The sequence below is a fragment of the Schistocerca americana genome, chromosome 4 (assembly GCF_021461395.2).
Source record: "Schistocerca americana isolate TAMUIC-IGC-003095 chromosome 4, iqSchAmer2.1, whole genome shotgun sequence".
NCBI classification, from domain to species: Eukaryota; Metazoa; Arthropoda; class Insecta; order Orthoptera; family Acrididae; genus Schistocerca; species Schistocerca americana.
In genome coordinates this window covers 405,366,083-405,381,051 of record NC_060122.1, presented here as the reverse complement: position 1 = coordinate 405,381,051, position 14,969 = coordinate 405,366,083, and the positions used below count along the sequence as shown (strand labels likewise).

General features: G+C 46.3%; 1 protein-coding gene across 1 annotated transcript in view; it reads right to left on the bottom strand.

Moving 5' to 3' along the window:
• The window catches only part of LOC124612262 (protein jagged-1b), a 582,430-nt gene that overhangs the window by 16,801 nt on the left and 550,660 nt on the right, over window positions 1-14,969 (bottom strand). The window contains exon 7 of the mRNA XM_047140352.1: window positions 8,754-8,990. Within this exon, the coding sequence (XP_046996308.1) occupies window positions 8,754-8,990 (237 nt within the window). The remainder of the gene's footprint in view (window positions 1-8,753; window positions 8,991-14,969) is intronic.

Sequence of the window (14,969 nt, the reverse complement as noted above, 5' to 3'; positions counted from 1 at the left end):
ATGGAGTACGACTACTATAAAATGATGTAAAAACAAAGTTGCTGCACAGATGAAGTTGATATGACCGTTCGTGCAACATATACCTCCATAATACAAACAAAATTTCGTTCTACACCTACAGTACATCCACTGGGAAATCGGGTCTGGTAGGCTAGTCACTAGACTGTAATATTAAAGCTCGTTCCTTGAAACTGAATTGTCAAGTGATCGACTCCCGGTCTGAACACGAAATAATTCAGTTCGCCTGTAACCTTGCCTCTGTCACAAGGTTTACATGGAACTACCAAAACCGGATTTCGTAAACCGATTTCCCAATACCACTTCTGAGTGGTCATGTAAACACTTCAAAATCGACTCTGGAAATCTGCTTCTGGTTGCCAGTCTTCCAATTCCGCAGTCGATTTTCTTTCACATGTAAACACAACCGGTTTTGAAACGTGCTTGTGTTGTCAGGTTTCGTCTTATTATTAAAATTTTTTTGGCTAATGTGGACGGAGTGGCTTTTTATATAGTGAGGGATAATTAGAAATATTAGACTGAAGCTGTTTACACCTTGTCTAATTGAAAGGAAATAGCGATTGTGCTGAATGAGTCATAAAGTGTGGCAGCCGTTTTCCAGGAGCTATATTTAACTGGGCTAGCAAATCCGCATCAGACCTAAACATGTAAACACGATAGCGTAAAACGGTTTCCGCAGTTCGGTTTTCGTTTTCTGGAACATGTATCATAAGTAAACGTAGTGAGTGAAGAGTCTACAGGAAAGACTCGTAGTTGGGAACGTACATTAAGCAGTGGGGCCCCTTTGGTCGGTAGGATAACGGAGATAGGTTTGGGACACTAAAGTGGCCTCCAATTGAAAGCCTTGCATCAGGGGCATTATTATCATCATCCGCTGTGAAGCGCATGGCAGAGGATACTTCCCATTGCACCTCATAGGGTTTGTTCCCGTTCCATTTGTATACCGGGCTCGTGGAAAGAATGCCTCTTTGCGCGCTGTAGTTAGACTGATTTTGATTCATAATGAATTTTCTCTCTGCAGCGGAATGTGCGCTGATATGAAACTTCCTGGCAAATAAAATTGTTTGCTGGGCCGGCACTCGAGCGTGGGACCTCTGAATTTCGTTGGCAAGTACTAACGACTTTGTTTTTTTTGGAGAGAGGAGAGGAGGGGGTTACAATCTCGCCTTGTAGCCCTTCTTTCTCTCTCTAAAAGTGCCTTCCATGGTAGCTTCTCACGCTACAGCCTACATTTTGTTTCGGCGTACCGTAAAATACTCATCTTCAGTGAAATAAGCAACCAAGGCTCCTCGACAAACCAAAAAAGAAAAGCTCAGTTTCAAAGTTAAAACATGATACGTCTTCCAAAGCACCCGACTGAACTATCCAAGTACGACTCACGACCCGGCCTCACGGCTTTAGTCTTATGTTGTCAACGCATTCCCAAGTGAGCGATACACTTAATGCCTGTTCTAGAAACTTTGTACGTAGACTTTTTGGCGTGTTGGTAAGGCCGGTAATACACTATCAAATTTCTTTGTCAAATATCTTTGTCCAATATCTTTATCAAAGATATTTGATGGTGTAATAGGTAACTTTGTCAAATGTCGTCCAATATTTGAACAAATCTAGGGCCTCGCTGTAGATCAAAGAAGTCGCTTGTCTTCTGTTCACTGCAATGTGACATGTTACCACATGGAGCGCTAGCATCGCTGCATTCTGTCGTCTGTAGTGTTTTTATAAACATTGCCGGTAAATACAATTGGTGTGTGCCGACAACTACAAAATTAATAGAGATGTATGAAGCTGATGAGGCGCTTTACAACGTGAGGCACGCCGAATACAAAAATAGATTACGAAGATTGGAGACCTGACCTAACCTAACCCTCTCCTGTAGCAAGGAATCGGAGTATTATAGTGAGCCTGTCTTCTGCAGATGTAGCAGTTCTTAAGTGAATATTGTGCTTTGTGATATGAGGATACGCTTCATTGAGCACATACAGAAATGTATGCTCATCCATTCTTAAGTAATTGGTGTACGACTTGACGTCCGCCACTATAAGCTCACGTAACAAGTTCTGTTGAATGCTTTTATCATGTCGCCGTAAAACCCACGGCTTCACCCAGGTATGTTTCCTTTTTTTCCCCCGCTTCTCTTCCGCATGTGCACACAGTGCAATTGTGGTACATGCAACTGCTGCGGTTAATAACAAGTTGTTGTTGTCAGCCATCTTGAACTTTGACGAAAAATATGATGACAGTGTAATGCCCCTTCTAGCGCTACGCCAAAGGTCTTTGTCAAATATATTTGACGGAATATTTGATCACATCTTTGATCAAATCTTTGACAAAGAAATTTGATAATGTAATACCGGCCTTACGCCTATCCTCCAGCGTCAGCCAGTTCAGATTTTTTCAGGGTTCCCGTTGTTCTCTCCTGTGGTTCAAACCTTTGACAATTCCACGCGCCGATCAAGAACTCTTGGCGCTTTATGCCGAACCTTTCTGCTCCATGCGTTGTTCTGTTTCTGATGGCTCCTGTTTATGCTGTATTATTCATGGATATCAACGCAAAATTTGTCCCAGACTGAGAAATTTTCTATCATACTCTCCTATATTTCCAAGGAACAAACTGAGTTTCCCTTTTTTCCGTGAAAATTTTGGGGTTCTCGCGCCACTACTGACAGGGGACGTCTGCGGAGACTGGAGAGGCGCAGTGCTGCCGACTTGGATCGGCGAGATGTGAGCGTGCGGAGCGGTGGCAGCGCTGCAGGCGGTGATTCCCCCGACCCCCGGCCCCGGGGCCCGCAGCAACGGACCCACTATCCCTCCTCCGCACGCCCACCAGGCCCCGAACCGCCAAGCCTGTTATTTCCTCCGGACAAGCGAGAGGGTTAAATTAATTGGATTCCGTGGCAGTGGCATGCCCGGTTACCGCCTTCCACTGTGGCTCGCATGCAGGCAGGCCTCGAAGAAAGCGACTTTACTTCCTCCCCACTGAGGAATTCTGCGCTGAGGTTTTCAGACGGCGGAGAAAAGTTACGTCGCAGTTACCGTCGTTGTCTGCTGGCGATAATTAACAGCTGCCATTGTGCATGCTGTCGCTACTCTTGTTTATGTCTGCACCATTCCGGTTTCGGCGGCGGCTTCGCCGTCTGGCTTCCGCCTACAGAAGACGCCTGTGAATATTGCCTTCAAACGTGAGTTACCTGTTCAAAGAGCGCAACAGTGAAGACAGCTTTAATCGCAACCTTTTTTATATAAAGTTAGTATTTTGCGCTTGTGACAGTTCGCGCGATATTTTTTTTCTAATTTTTCTGCCACTACAAAACAGACGAATAATATCAAGTGGCGAAATAGAAGATAAGAAATAAGCATATCTAGTACTATGGCAGTATCATTAGAAAGGAAATCTCCGACGAAGGCTCCCCCCCCCCCCCCCCCCCCACAAGTGGCAGAAACATGAGGGCACTTTATATACATGGCGTAATTCATGCAAAATCCTTTATTTTTTTATTTTTTTTTTGCGTTTTTCCAGCCCAATAGAGGCAGGAAACATCAGCACGAATTTTTGGGATTATAATATTGCTGTAGTCTTCAAAACCCAGTAATAAATTGGCAAAAGAAATAAAAATAACGAAAGTTTTATTTCCCTGAAGAAAGAGGATGTCAACATGCCAACCAGTTTGACATGGTTTTCGGCAATTTTTCAGAGAATTTTTAATTCTGAGTGGTCCTTTTACAAAACACAGGTTTGCTTACTCTGATGAAATGTTTTTTGGCTGTTACATAATGATCTGTGGGACTTTATTTAGCTATAAATGCATAAAATTTGTTGAACACTATGGCGTTAAGTGATTGTTATCTTATTCCAACTCAGTTTTTGTTATATGGCCGCCTTCGAAACTGAGTGGTCAGCCTGGCATGGTTGCCATGTGAGGGACACGGGTTCCATTCCCGGTACTGCGAGGGATTTTCCCTTTGTGAGAGGAATGGAACGGAACCCATTCACTTGAATGAGAAGTGGCGGCTCCAAGGTCTACTAACCCGACAACCGCCGTGAGAGCGATGTGCTGACCGCACCCCCCCCCCCCCCCCGGCCCCTCCCTCTCCACGCCCTCGCCTTACCGCGTTCAAATGACGCCTTCGCCTGAGAATGACACGGCGTTCGGTCGAACCCGATTGGCCCTCTGTGGCCAGAGCGGCTGTCCTTTGTATGTCTGATGCGTCTTCTTATGCACCTCGCTCGTAGATTTACAGTTCGACAATTTTTACATATCTTCCATTGACCGACAAGTAAGTTTTTCATTGAGTTTAGTCGGGATGTTTCACACATTCTTTTGGATAATTCAACGGATTCGAGCTCCACTAACAGCGACGAAAGTTTACGCGTCCTCCCGTATCTAAAGCTCACTAAATTTCTTGTTGTTCATGGTGATGGTGATGATAATGATGATGACATTTGGTTTATGGGGAGCTCAACTGCGTGGTCATCAGCGCCCTTGCGAAGTCCCAGTTTTCACACAATCCAATTTTTTTCACAGTCCAATCTAGCCACTGTCACGAATGACGATGATGATCAAATGATGAGGACAACACAAACACCCAGCCTCCGGGCAGAGAAAATCCCCAACCCGGCCGGGAATCGAACACGGAACCCCGTGTTCCAGAGGCAGCAACGTTAGGCACTAGACCACGAGCTGCGAACCTTGCTGTTCATCTGTATACCGTACTATCCGAATTTTACCAATCATATGCGAGGTTATAGAGACTGGAATTACTATTGCTCAGTGCGAATACGAGAGAAGTCTGCATCATTCAAAATGCCTGACGTTGAACAAGCAAGAAAGAAAACCCTCAGAAAAGATTTTAAGGCCAGAAAAAAGAAAAGTTGTTTCACGGATACAGGGAAGATCCTCACAGACAAGCAGATACTCAAGACAAGACCGAAAAGTCTAAGGAAACATTACAAGAATAAATGAAAGAGAGTGGATTTCCACTATATGGACGTGTTTAAAGCTGAGACAGAATGAGCTGCGGAAATAAAAAAAAGATGGTATTGGTGAAGGTAAGATCGTTCGAAAGAAAATTTAAAATAAAATTTACAGTTCCTGGAGGCAGAAAAAATTCTTTATTGGTCAAGATCGCAATTTATTATATTTATTGATTACCAGTTTTGGCTGAAACTGTTAGGTATCTTAGATCACAAGATAAGAAAAACATGTTTTCTTCGTACAGTCACAAACTGGTGGAACATTTCGTCATAAATTTTGTGCAAGATGCATAGCTCAATCTTATTATACATCTCGATGAAACGTTCATATGAAATCACCCGTAACTGGAAGATTGTGACATCCACTGCGTAAAAACATTATATCAGACATCCTCCACATAGGTAGAGTGAGATCACAATTAAAAGTATATTACCAGAAAGCAATACGTAATTTTCACTCAGTTGTATGACGTACTCACTGTGCAAGTACTGTATTACGTGTTTTCTGGTGACTAAGTGTTAATTGTGGTCTCACCCTGCCCTTGTGGAGATTATCTGATATAATGTTATTACACAGTGGATGCAATGATCTCTTGGTCATGGACGATTTTACATTAATGTTTCATCGAGTGGTATAAGAAGACCGAACTATGAAGCCGGCACAAAATTTAAGACGATGTGTCCAACCGGTTGGTGATTATATTTTTTTATCCTGTGATATGAAGACGGCTAAAAACTTTAGCAGAAACTAGTAATCAATAAAAATAGTATATTGCGATCAAGACGGATAAAATACTTTTTTTCTGAATTCAGTAAATACAAACAATTACAGATCGCATACCTTCAACTTGACCATGTAAAGGAATAACTTAAAAATAAAGTAGTTGTTCGAACGAAGGTCGATAACATCAACGAATTGCAGGAAACATGATGTAGGAAGTGCAAGGATACCCAGTCAGAAGAAAGGAGAAAGAGCGTCAGTGAAAGAATGCAGAAATTCGGAGAGGAGGCGAAGAAGAAAATGATGAAGATGGAGAGGAAAGCCAGTATTAAACTGCGCCCCGCGGCCCACAAAAGGTCAGGGTATACAAGGAAAAATATCCAGTAGGTCGAAGCGGACGCGTGCATTCGGCACAAGATACCCCCGTGGAGTGTCAGAATTGAGCCGTGGGGTAAGTCGTATGCGGCAGGTCGCGCACGCTGGTTCGGCGGCCAGAGCGGTGCGGTGCGCTGCGCCTGCGCAGGAATGCCGACGCGAGGCGAGGCGAAGCACAGTAATTCCCCATCATCTTGCGGTCCAGCTCTCACGAGCGGCTCCTCCACCGGCGGAGGTAGTTCCAGAACAGTAAATCAGCGCAACTAGCAATTACCTGGCCTCTCTTTCATTCTCTCTTCGTCTACACCGGCGCGGCTGGGTTCTTCGTAATTCTGCTCGCCCCTTTGTTTTCCTCCGACCGTTCCTCACCCCGCGCCTTCCTCTGGGGATCTCGATAGGCCCTGGGGCAGCGCTTATCCGCTCGGCTTCATTACCGTCGAGGGGCTGGTAGCCCCTCCCCCGCCCCCCACTTCATTGTTGTAGCAGAAGCTGCGAGGGGAGGACAGGAGGCCTTCAGCCGGCCACTGGGGTCGGCCGGGGCGGGACCGAGTGGGCAGATCTGCGGCAGATAGGCCCCAGCCCCGGCGGACTCTCTCTGCTTGAAGATCACCGCTTCTCCCAGAAAACAGACCGCCTCTCAGGCAATCTCTGGAACGAATTATTCGTTTCATAGTTGTGGCTCGGTGGCTCAGCGGTACAGTCCAGACTACTCACCCAATGGTCTCAGGTTGGATCCCTGGTCAATCATAGGATTTTTATCAGTCATTTATCACTTCTTTTCCTTCTGGGAATGTTTGTAGATGTGAAAATGCCGAGTTGCACCGTGGTTCGGAATCGATGTTAAACTGTTAAGTCCCCCTACAAATGGCTGGGTAAGTCATTTCAAAACTGACAGGTAGGCAATGGCATATTCCAACAGGACCACATCTAAAGGGCGCGTCATTAACGACGGCGGCCGAGTTTAGGTTCGTTCTGCGCATCTGACGTTACAAAACTCAGTCAGTCAATGGACAGAGAACGACGTTGCCAGAGCTCGATTGCAGTGCAGAGCACGGACGAGTGTCTTCAATTTTAGAAACGTTCAGTCGTAAATAAAGTAATTGAACAAAAGCAATGTCTTGATAGCAGAATTGCTTTTATAGAAAGTTTGGAAAAAGCATTCTTTATACCAACTGCTTCATATTCTATTAATTAATTACGCCAAACAAGCAATAAGCTTGGCGATAGCAATGAAAGGTGTTTGTATCATTCTCACTAAACGCTTTTTCGCACTAAAGAACAGCGGTAATTGTTTATTTCCTATTGTAATTCGACGAAACGTGAGTAATTCATAGTCATACCAACGGTGTCTGTATTTTGCGTCATATTTTAAAATCCTCCGGGAAGTCTGATGTATGACGAGCGAAGTTAGCTTAATGGTTAAAGTGTTTGGCTGCTAAGCGGAAGGTTCTGGTTTCAAACCTTGTTCAGTGCTTAATATTTTCTTTATTTAAAAACAATATCGAAGTGGATTACTTCATGAATTTTATTCGTTTGAATGTAATTTTTTGAAATTTCTAGTGGCAACTAAAATCGACCATACGGAAAGTATACGCTGTGGACTTTTACCTCTGCAAACTCTTCAAAATTTCGTGCAATGGTTTACTACATAAAAATGCTGCACAATAAATGCGTTGACCATCGAAACAAAATTAAGTCATTTATGGGGGGGTGGGGGAAGGTATCAGCCAAGAAGATGTGTAAAAATCAAATTTTTGGGCCAAATAGTCTTTGTGAAATCGAATGATAAGTATGTCTGCACAGGCGAGCAGTGCAGTGATGACAAAATGCGGGGAGCACGTCTGTGTAGCAGCGAAAGGGTTAATGCGGCCGTGGTGGCTTTACTTCATAAACTGCGCGCTCCCCCATAAACGTAAGTTTGCTTGGCCCGTGCAACTGGCAACGCAGCAATCTCCCATATCTGGACGGGCATGCACGAACCGCCAAGATAAAAGAATTGAACTATAGTAAAGCTCTTCAGATTGGTGACTGCTTGCTTTAGTAGAAACTAACGGTCCTCTCTGGCTTCGCACGGGTAGCACCATGTATCTATGGCTGGACGACTTGTTTCGTGTACATACTAATTAGTTTAAGAGCCGCTGCATGCTACGATTAAAATTCAGAGGACAACGTTAGCTAACTGAATATCGACATTGTCATATAACGCAAACGGCTTAAGCAGCGCGTACCAGGAAAGTTCTTAGGAGGCATGAATGTTATCCGTTCCATAGTTAATTGGTGCCTGGTGTGACTTCTCATGACAATGAAGGGAGTCGCGAGCTACCGCACTGCCTGACTGCAGTGCCAGTTCAGCAGGAGCTACATTTTCTATGTGACCTTTTCTCGAATTTCCTTCACACTCCTTAAATATTTACACTTACCTAGAAATCTGTTCTTATTAGCTTAATGCCTGATACATGCTGCATCGCAGGTCGCAAAGACATGCCGGTAGCGGTAGCTCGCACCGTCGTGCCGCTGCAGACGGGAGGCCTTACACCCATCTGCTTTGCCCACATTTAGGGGATTGATCACCTCAGATGTTAAGTCCCATAGTGCTCAGAGCCATTTGAACCATTTGACTCCTTGGTATTGTTGTAGGAAGAAGCTAAGTAGGAAGCTGGTACTCACTGACGAGGCAGGTGGGTCCCGTCCAGCCGGGCGCGCACGTGCAGTTGACTTGTCCACTGGCACTCTCCTGGCACGTTCCGCCGTTGGCGCAGGGCTCGGTGGCGCACGGGTTGTCCACGACTTCACAGTTGAGGCCGGAGAAGCCCTCGGGGCAAGTGCAGCGGTACTGGTCCGGCGCCGTGTTCTCGCAGGTGCCTCCGTTCTGGCATGGATCCAGCGTCCCGCAAGTGTTCAGGTCTGAAACGGGAGAAGCGGCAGCATTTCAGTGGTGAGATCATCTCAGTTTCCATGTCGTAGATGGCGTCATTGACTGGTCGGAGCCAAAGGTCCGCTGTCGACGGGACAACGAACACACAGGAGAGGAGAGGTACATGTTTTGAGGGGTGGTAATATTAGTGATTCTGAGCAAAAAAGTCACATGGACATATGTCCTGTTCTTAACAGTTTCCGAGGAAACTAATGAAAACAGTGGGGTAAGGGGCAAATGCAGGTGATAGTAAATGAAATATTGTGATCTTATGTTTTGTTTAATCATGTACATTTGCTCCCAAAAGGTGTTCAAAAAGTTCACCGTCAGCTGCATTGCATTTTGTAGCTCTCGAAGATAGCTGCTATGTTGCTGATCTGAGCTGTTTCTCACGATACTTTATTTGAGCACAAGCATGTAAAATACGAGCGAGAAGTTCTTCCTCCGCGTCCATTCCGCGCTTGCAGACTTCGCTCTTAAGCCATTCTTACAACAGTACGGGTAATTTAATGCAGTAAGATCGGGCGACTTCGGTGACCAAGAAAGGACTCCACGACCGTGATTTGCAGACAGCTGTATGTCGGGCACTGTTAAGATAAGGACATTCATTCGAAGTTTTTTTTTTTTTTTTTTTAGAATCATCAGTTTTACCACTCTCAAAAGCATGATCACTCTTTATGTACAACAATAGGAAAAATGTCGACACCAATATTAATTTATCTATTTTACTGGTTGTTAAGCTTCGTTACTGTGGATTACTTTACTTTAAGAAATACAGCACCAGCTACTTTTTGCGTATTTTTATATATACCAAGTTGCGCTTCGAGCTTCCGCCCATCTTAAGTTGGTGTAATACGTATTTAAATCTTCAATTAGCAGCCGGCCGGCGTTCTAGACGCTACAGTCTGGAACCGCGAGACTGCTACGGTCGCAGGTTCGAATCCTGCCTCGGGCATGGATGTGTGTGATGTCCTTAGGTTAGATGGTTTAAGTAATTCTAAGTTCTAGGGGACTGATGACCTCAGCAGTTAAGTCCCATAGTTCTCAGAGCCATGTGAACCATTTTTTTTTCAATTAGCACGCCGTTAAAAACATCGACTGCAATGTGGATGCTGCAGCAGTCCTGTGGAAAATAACAATTTCATCTACTACACTTCAGGAGTTGTTATATTAAATAACCATTTAGAATAAGTATGTATACAGCTCGCGAAGTGCAGGAGATAAGCAAGATTGTTTTTTTGCGCAGTACTGCTGTAAATATACATTATTTTCGTCTGTCTTCTCGCAAAGTACATTATCCTGGCTACCATTCATTTACTGGAGAAGCAGCACTTCTTGAAACATATGTTTTGGAAGCATCTGTATTACATGTAGATGAATAACTCCGAATTTGAAATTTGCATCATAACTGCGCCGAATTCTGAAGTTTGTTGATGGTTCTCCTTCGACGTTATCATTCGAAGGTGAAGACTAAATTTTACTCTTTAGTTAGGGAAAAATATACCTCTCTTATAATGCAAAATAGCGACGGTGTAAGCACGACACCTGTTACAGATACCAATCGAGGATGCGCTGGTGAAGTAATTCGAGGAGACAGACGCGATGGAGTTTACAGTCAACAGCTTTAAAATCATTTTGCGAAAAAAATGGGTCAAGAAGCAAAACCTGGAATTTTTCCAAGCTGGGTTTGATGCCAGGATACAACGCTGGCGTACATGTGTACAACTGCATTGCATGTGGAACGGTGGCTCTGTGTAGAGGACAGTTTAGGGTACGATCTGTACTAATTCCCTGTTATGTGTTCATTATTAAATTTTGTAGCCTACGATACGGAAGGCATTACTTTTTGATCCACTCTCGTAAGAATGGTAATGTCTGGAAAATGTTAAGCACGGGGCTTAAAAACGGAGTGAAGAACGTGGGAGCAGAGTGCGGAAGCCGCAGCTTGCTCTCCGGCGCGCGCTGGGTCCGCCTCGGGAACGGCGAGCGCCGCCGACCTCGCACTGGCTCCAACACCGATTTTGTTTTGTTTCCGTCGCCGCCAGGGCTCGCCCAGAAGGAGCCGGACGCGCGCCGCTGCTCCCCACCTCCCCGGCCCAACCTTACCGGCACAGCGGGGTTACCCAGAGCAAGGGTAAAGGGGCAGGGAAGTTTTCTCTCGAAATAATGATCCTCCAGTTAATAATCGTGCGCGCGTTCGTGGCTCGAATTAGCTGTGGATTTGTGGCGGACCCGAGCATCACGCGAGGGAGAGAGAGAGAGAGAGAGAGAGGTTGCTGCTGCTACAGGCCACTATGGTCCCAAATTACTCGTGCCGCACTCGCGAACGTGGCCAAATTTGGGCGGCGACTGCGGCACGCTGGTCACGGGACACGCAGCCCAAGAGAGAATGCTAAGATCGCACGCGCTCGCGGCTGGCTAATCACAGCGGCGCCCTCCCGCTGTTGTTGCTGTTGCGATGGCGTCCCTAGCTATTCCCAATCGAAAATGGCCATCCGTCGAGCGGCAAAAACAGAAGCCGTATTCATCGCCGGGCGAGGGCAGACAAGGGGTTTTGCGGTATACACAACCGCCATCACGTGCAATTGGAAGCAATTTCGTGCAACGAATATCATCCTGGCATAATTCGATTGCTCGGTCTGTCGATCGCGGTGCTGGCCGGCTCGCCCTCGTGGATTCTCGCCGCGCGGGGTCGGGTCAAGAAAAGTGGGAAAAAAGGAGTTCCACTAGGGACTAGGAGGAGGAGGAGGAGGAGGAGGGGCGAACCTGAATTACGCCAGCTGAGTGCATCTCGGTGCTCCCGCGATCTGCAGAGAGTTCGATTACGATGTGCAGAACACGTCGTTTCTGCGTTAGCGAAACTCGTGCTCCGGCTACCGGAAGGCTTAATCACGCGAGGCGGCCATCGGCGGCCGGATCGCTCTGCGAGCCGGTAGCGCTTAGCCAACTCCGCCGACGCGGAGATTAGCACGTAAGGGAGGGGTGCCGTGAGAGAGGGAGGGACTGGTTGCGCTGTTAATACGGGAGCAAGACGGGCTGCCGGGTCGTAAATGGGGCCCCTCACATCGTATTAGCAAAGCGTTTATTGCGCTGCAAAACGGGCGGCCGCGCTGCGGTCGGAACAACAAGTGCCGACATTGTTCAGCCGCCGTTTAAGAGCCAATACGGCCCGAGATTTAACAGCAATAAATGCAAACACTGTTATTAAACCAGTTAGAATTATACGAGAGTGCTTGTTCTTGCACGCAGCTGTCGTCTGCTCGGAGCGTTGAAGACGTATCGCTCTCTAATACCCGCCTCCGGCTTGTGTGCTCGGAAAAAAAAAATTGTGAAGCCGCGTAGCTCGCAGCGAACTTCTTTATCCTTCTGCTGACAGCAAAACGTTTGCGCACCTTCATACTGAGCAAATGCACATACTACGAACGCCGTCCGTGATGTCCCACACCATTTGTCTCCGTAGTTGCGTGGTGGCATTCTTGCGAGAAGCATTGGTATTTATGACAAAGGTCTTCCATTTGATGGTCAGCTAGCAAAGAATTTTTCTGGCGTCTGAACATCTCTCAGTGTCTCTATAAATCGGTGTTTTGTGCTTTGCTGCTCGGCCAAGAAAACTGAATTGCCGGGAAAGTATAATCAGAAATGTATGAGATTTATGCCACTCTTAGCTGATGGCGAGTGCATCTCTGCCAACGAACAAGTGTTTTGTGATGCTACCACGAGCTGGAGTGATAGCTTCTTTAGTTCAGATCTTCAGATCAGATAGATTGGCTATGTACGGCGTGTTTAGAGAAGAGTAATCCCATTTCAAAAGACTCTATTTTCCACGTGAAAAAAAAGATAGAAATTTACTTGTAGGATACAACATTTTTATATTCAAAAGAACCACAAAGCTTTACAATTACAGGTTACATCTTTCACATGCACGGTCTTCAAGGCAAGCAGTGTGGTTAAATAGATAGTGTTTCTGTCTGTAGAGTTGTTACTTCTTCTATATGATCGACGTTTCGGTCCCTCTGATTGGATATTCTTTCGCGTTTATGGTGTTAAACTAACCATGAACACCAGAAGATCAGAGGGGCCGACACGTCATAGTATAGAAGAAATTTTAGTGTAACATGACCCAGCCCAACATCCGAGAAGATTCACTCTGTAATGTGACTGCACCTTGTAGACATATAGCTAGAAATATCCGCAAATGGATGGAAACGCTCTACTTCAATTCGTCTCCGATTCGCAGTACCTCAACCCAGGTGAAAATTTGTGAGACCGTGTCAGTCACTGTGTTTGCAGTGAGAATCCTCCGTCACGCATCTTTTCGTCCCCTGCCGGAATCTTCGCAAATAGCATGCTAATCGCGCACTCCGGGATGACATTCAGGGCAACATGTGAGCTAGCGATATCGTCCGTAGTCCCACACTTACCACGAAAAAAACCCTGTCCTAAAACCACCTCCTCCGTGCTTCACTGTTGGCACTACACATGATGCCAGGTCGTGTTCTCTAGGCATTCGCCGAACCTTAACCCTTCAGCTGGATTGCCGCGGGGTATAGTATGGTACGTCACTCTAAATCACTCGTTTCCAGTCGTTCACTGTCAAATGGCGTCGTTGTTCAAACCACCTCAAGCGCCGTCTAACTTTTACTACAGAAATGTGTGACTATTGAGGAGATGATCGACCACTGTAGAGCTGATCGACCACTGCTTCCCATTCTATTTAACTCCCCGCCCACAGTTATTATGCTAATTGAACTGATGGTAACACTTCCGTACTCACGAGTGATTCTTTTCGCTGATTACATGAGAGTTTTTAGAACCAGCCATCGTAAAGCTCGACGGTCCCCGTCCGTCAGTACATGATGTCTGCCTGATCTTGGTTTAGTTGGCGCTGTTGCTTTGCGTTTCAGTTTCACTATCACGTCACCGACGGTTTACTTGGGAATCTTTAGAAGGTTGGTATGTCCCTGATGGATTTATTTCTCAGGTGACATCCAATTACCAATCCACGTTCGAAGTCACTGGGCTTTTCTTTTTTGCTGGCCAATCCGCATATTGTGACATATAGAGGTGGATTCCTCATTACGTCGGGGTGTCTGCATACTTGTGCTAAGGTAATATATGTGTCCATCCCAGCTATAAGATGAATTTAACTCTGTTCGGTGCAGTGGTGTCTGCAGGGCAGCGCTGCACCACGTAGAGGTGTAAGTCGGGCACGTAGCGGCTGGCGACTGTGGGAAAGAAGCGCAGACCAGAGGCGAGTGAGTGGCGCCCTTGGCAGAAAGGCCAGAGCGGTCTGGGCGCGGCGGTCAGGAGCAGCGGGTGCCCTGCGCCGCTGCGGTTTACCGCACGGGCGCCTGACGCCCGCCAGCTACCGTTCGGACGATCGCCACGCCGAAAAATTTGCCGCTCACCTGGTCGCTGCCCTCTAGTGGCGCTCAGCTAAAGGTCTCCCACAAGCTCGCATGGGCACTCTCGTAGGCCGCTGGCTCCCGTTCTCGGTGGTACAAGTTATAGCTGGCGATGGTCCAGGATAAATTCCTAACATACCTGTAATCTGCAATAGAACATATCCAGGTACGTCATATTGCCTGTAAAAGTATTGTTTCGGCCACTGTTGCAAGTGGCCTTCATATATGTAATGTATTTGGTACTGGACAAGTGCCGGTTTCAACTCTTATGTATGGTAATTTCATCCTGCTCGTAGCGTCAGTTTATCAGGAACCTGTTCCTGATGGAGGGTTGGCTACAGAGTTGCTAGGCTCTCTACGCGACTCATTGACTCTGGAAGAACTACACTGATTAGCCACAGCATTATGACTCTACCTGCTCCGCCCCCCCCCCCCCCCCCCAGGCGATAGCAGCGTCACCTGGCGAGGAATGATTGTCAGTCAGAAACACGCACGGTTCATGTAAGATCAGTGAGCGTGCTGTCCGTGTCTAGAGTGAGGAAGGCGTGCGATCTATCTGAGTTC